This window comes from Maniola hyperantus, chromosome 7 (assembly GCF_902806685.2).
Source record: "Maniola hyperantus chromosome 7, iAphHyp1.2, whole genome shotgun sequence".
Classification (NCBI taxonomy): domain Eukaryota; kingdom Metazoa; phylum Arthropoda; class Insecta; order Lepidoptera; family Nymphalidae; genus Maniola; species Maniola hyperantus.
In genome coordinates this window covers 11,636,959-11,639,823 of record NC_048542.1, presented here as the reverse complement: position 1 = coordinate 11,639,823, position 2,865 = coordinate 11,636,959, and the positions used below count along the sequence as shown (strand labels likewise).

General features: G+C 54.0%; 1 protein-coding gene across 1 annotated transcript; it reads left to right on the top strand.

Annotated features, from left to right (window-relative positions):
* Positions 1-680: 680 nt before the first annotated feature.
* On the top strand, positions 681-2,558 carry LOC117984060 (uncharacterized). Its single transcript, XM_034970710.1, has one exon. It carries the CDS (start codon positions 681-683, stop codon positions 2,556-2,558), a length of 1,878 nt encoding a protein of 625 aa, XP_034826601.1.
* Positions 2,559-2,865: the final 307 nt, after the last annotated feature.

Sequence of the window (2,865 nt, the reverse complement as noted above, 5' to 3'; positions counted from 1 at the left end):
TAAACTAGCAGTTGCCCATGACTTCGTTCGCGTCCCTCGGGAGCTGTCTTTTCCCGTGGAATGTCCAAAAATGTCTTTCATACAAACTTTGTCCTCACAATAATTACAAACACAACAAAAAAGAATTTTCCAACTTGGTGCAGTCGTTCAGAAGTTATGCGGGTACATACATTTCGGAGTCGCGCAACGCACCGCGTGCGAGATAGACGTGTTGTGATTGCTTCGTGTTCTCGGTGCAACGAACGGTCGGCTAGAGGCGCGCGGCCCGCGGGCGCACTCGTGCGCCTGTAGATATCGATCTATTGCGACGCGAGGCTAAGCGAGTCGGACGCTTGTTATTGAGTGACTATTGTGAGTTGTCGTGTGCTCGAAGCCGGTGCTCGGAGGTGATAACAACTTGCCCCGGCCTGGGGTAATATGGTGCCTGTGCCGTGGTGTTGTGGTATACTACGTTGCCTGTGCCTGCTGGAGACCTAGTGACACTAAGTGACCTAGGGACTGTGATAAATTAGGTTAAGATAGACTAAAGCTAGGTTAATTAAGCTAGGATAGTTAAGTTAAGCTAGGCTAGGTGTTTATATTTGTAGGCTAGGTTGTATTTGTTCCCTTGATTGCTGACCTGCATGGTTTAGCTAGCAGGTCGCCCCCCCCTTTAGGTACAGATGAATGACGGAACGAGTATGGAGACGGGTGTAGCTGCTGCTCGCAAATTGCGAAGTCAAGGAGTATTGCCGGTACCAAGAGACGACTCTCGAACCCGGAGTCCGCTCCGATCAGGCCTGGAATCGGATCCAGACTCTGAGAGCTCCAGGGCCTCATCCGTTAGCCGTGGTAGATCGAAAGGCCGAGGGCGAGGCACAGGGATCTCCCGTGCTAGAGCCAGTCTCAGAGAAGCGAAGGAAGAGGCCAAAGAGGAGGCTTTCAACCAATTCCTACGAGATCGAGTGTGTAGCAACAAGGTGTCTGAGCCTGTCTTGGACCCTGAAGAAGTTTCTTTTGAGCTCCGAAAGGAGGACCCCATCCAACTCAGCGCCGAGGAGCTGCGAGCTGCTGCAGGAAAAAGCGTAGCGAACATAGTCCAGGTTGCCTCTAAACCAGGGCACCTCAAGGGCCCATACGCTAGACTCCTTAAGGACTCAGCAGCCGCTCTCCAGGGGATGGTGGATGCTCTGGCATCTAGGACTGAAGCCGAGGAAACCCGACGACTAAGAGCTGACAATGGCCGCTTACGCCAGGAGGTGGAAAACCTCAAAGCGGAGTTAAAGGCCCACCGTAGAGAGTTTAGTGAAATGAAGACGTCCATGGTGGCGGCGAACACCTCGTCCGTCCCCACCTTAAGTGAGAAACTCATTGAGGAGCTAAAGGCGTCCATTGTCACCTCAGTAGGCGTCATGCTGGATGCCCGATTCGCCGGAATCGAAGAACGACTTCTGCCTGAGAAGATGCACCGTCCACCCTTAGCAGGCGACAAACAATGTCAGGAAGTGGCAGCAACTCAGCCGGCTACTGCTCTTCCAAGTGCTCGGATGGGCCCGATGACTCGGAGTGCCACAGCGGCCTCAAATCCCACGAGTTCCGAAACAATTGCTGGACCAAGTCGAACTGAGGCAAGGGAGGTCACTGACTGGGCAACCGTCGTTAAAAAAGGGAAGAAGAGCAAGAAAGCCTCTTCATCCACTGCCAACGCCGCCACCGCCGCCCCGTCGAATGAAACTGCCGCCAAACCAACTCAGTCGGCTGTAGCAAAACTTAGGTCCCCCAAAACCGCGGCGGTCGTAATCACATTGCAGCCAGCAGCAATAGAGAAGGGGGTAACCTACGCTAAGATATTGGAACAGGCAGAGCAACAGGTCAACCTGGAAGAATTTGGCATAGGCGACGGAATAAAAATTCGCCGGGCGGCCACAGGCGCAAGACTTCTAGAGCTGCCTAAGGGTCAGACGGCGGAACAGGCTGAATTGCTAGCGAACAGGCTCCGCACGGTATTAGATGGCGTGGCTAGCGTGGTTCGCCCCTCTAAACTAGTGACCCTTAAGGTGACCGGCCTTGACGACTCTGTCACAAAAGAAAAGTTAATCGCTGCCGTCGTGCGAGTCAGCAACTGCTCCACGCAGTCGCTTAAAGTTGGAGATGTGCTATCCGGGCCTAGAGGGGTGGGTATGGCTGTCTTGCACTGCCCCATTGAGGTGGCTAAAGTGATCTCTGATGCCGGGAGGCTGCGAGTTGGCTGGAGCTCTGCTGAAGTTCAGGTGCTAGAGGAACGCCCCCTGCGCTGCTTCAAGTGCCTCGGCATTGGGCACACAAAGCCTGTCTGCCCATCCGCTGCAGACCGAGGTGACCTGTGCTTCCGGTGTGGGGGCAGCGGTCATAAATCGCTGGGATGCACAGCCTCCATGTGCTGCCTAGTGTGCAAAGACGCAGGTCTACCCTCAGATCATGTAATGGGGGGTAGGAGTTGCAACCCTCCCCCAGTAAGGAGTAAGATGGTCCTAATGTCTCAGCCTGCCACCAGCGCTGGTTGCCATCAGGCGCAAGAGGAAGCTGAAATGTCATCATGAATCAGTCGGGTCATTTAAACTTTCTCCAGTCGAACCTCAACCACTGCGCTGGGGCTCAGGATCTCCTGCAGCAGTCTATATTGGAGTGGGGAATAGATCTGGCAGTGGCCTGCGAACCATATTATATTCCTCCCCAATCACACTGGGTTGGTGACTTGGATGGCTCGGTGGCGGTTCTGACCAGAAGTAATACCGACATTCCTCTTACGGTATTAGAAAGAGGCTCCGGGTATGCGGTGGCAAAATGGGGGGAATACGTAGTGGTAGGCATTTATTTCTCGCCCAACCGCAGCCTGGCGGAATTTGA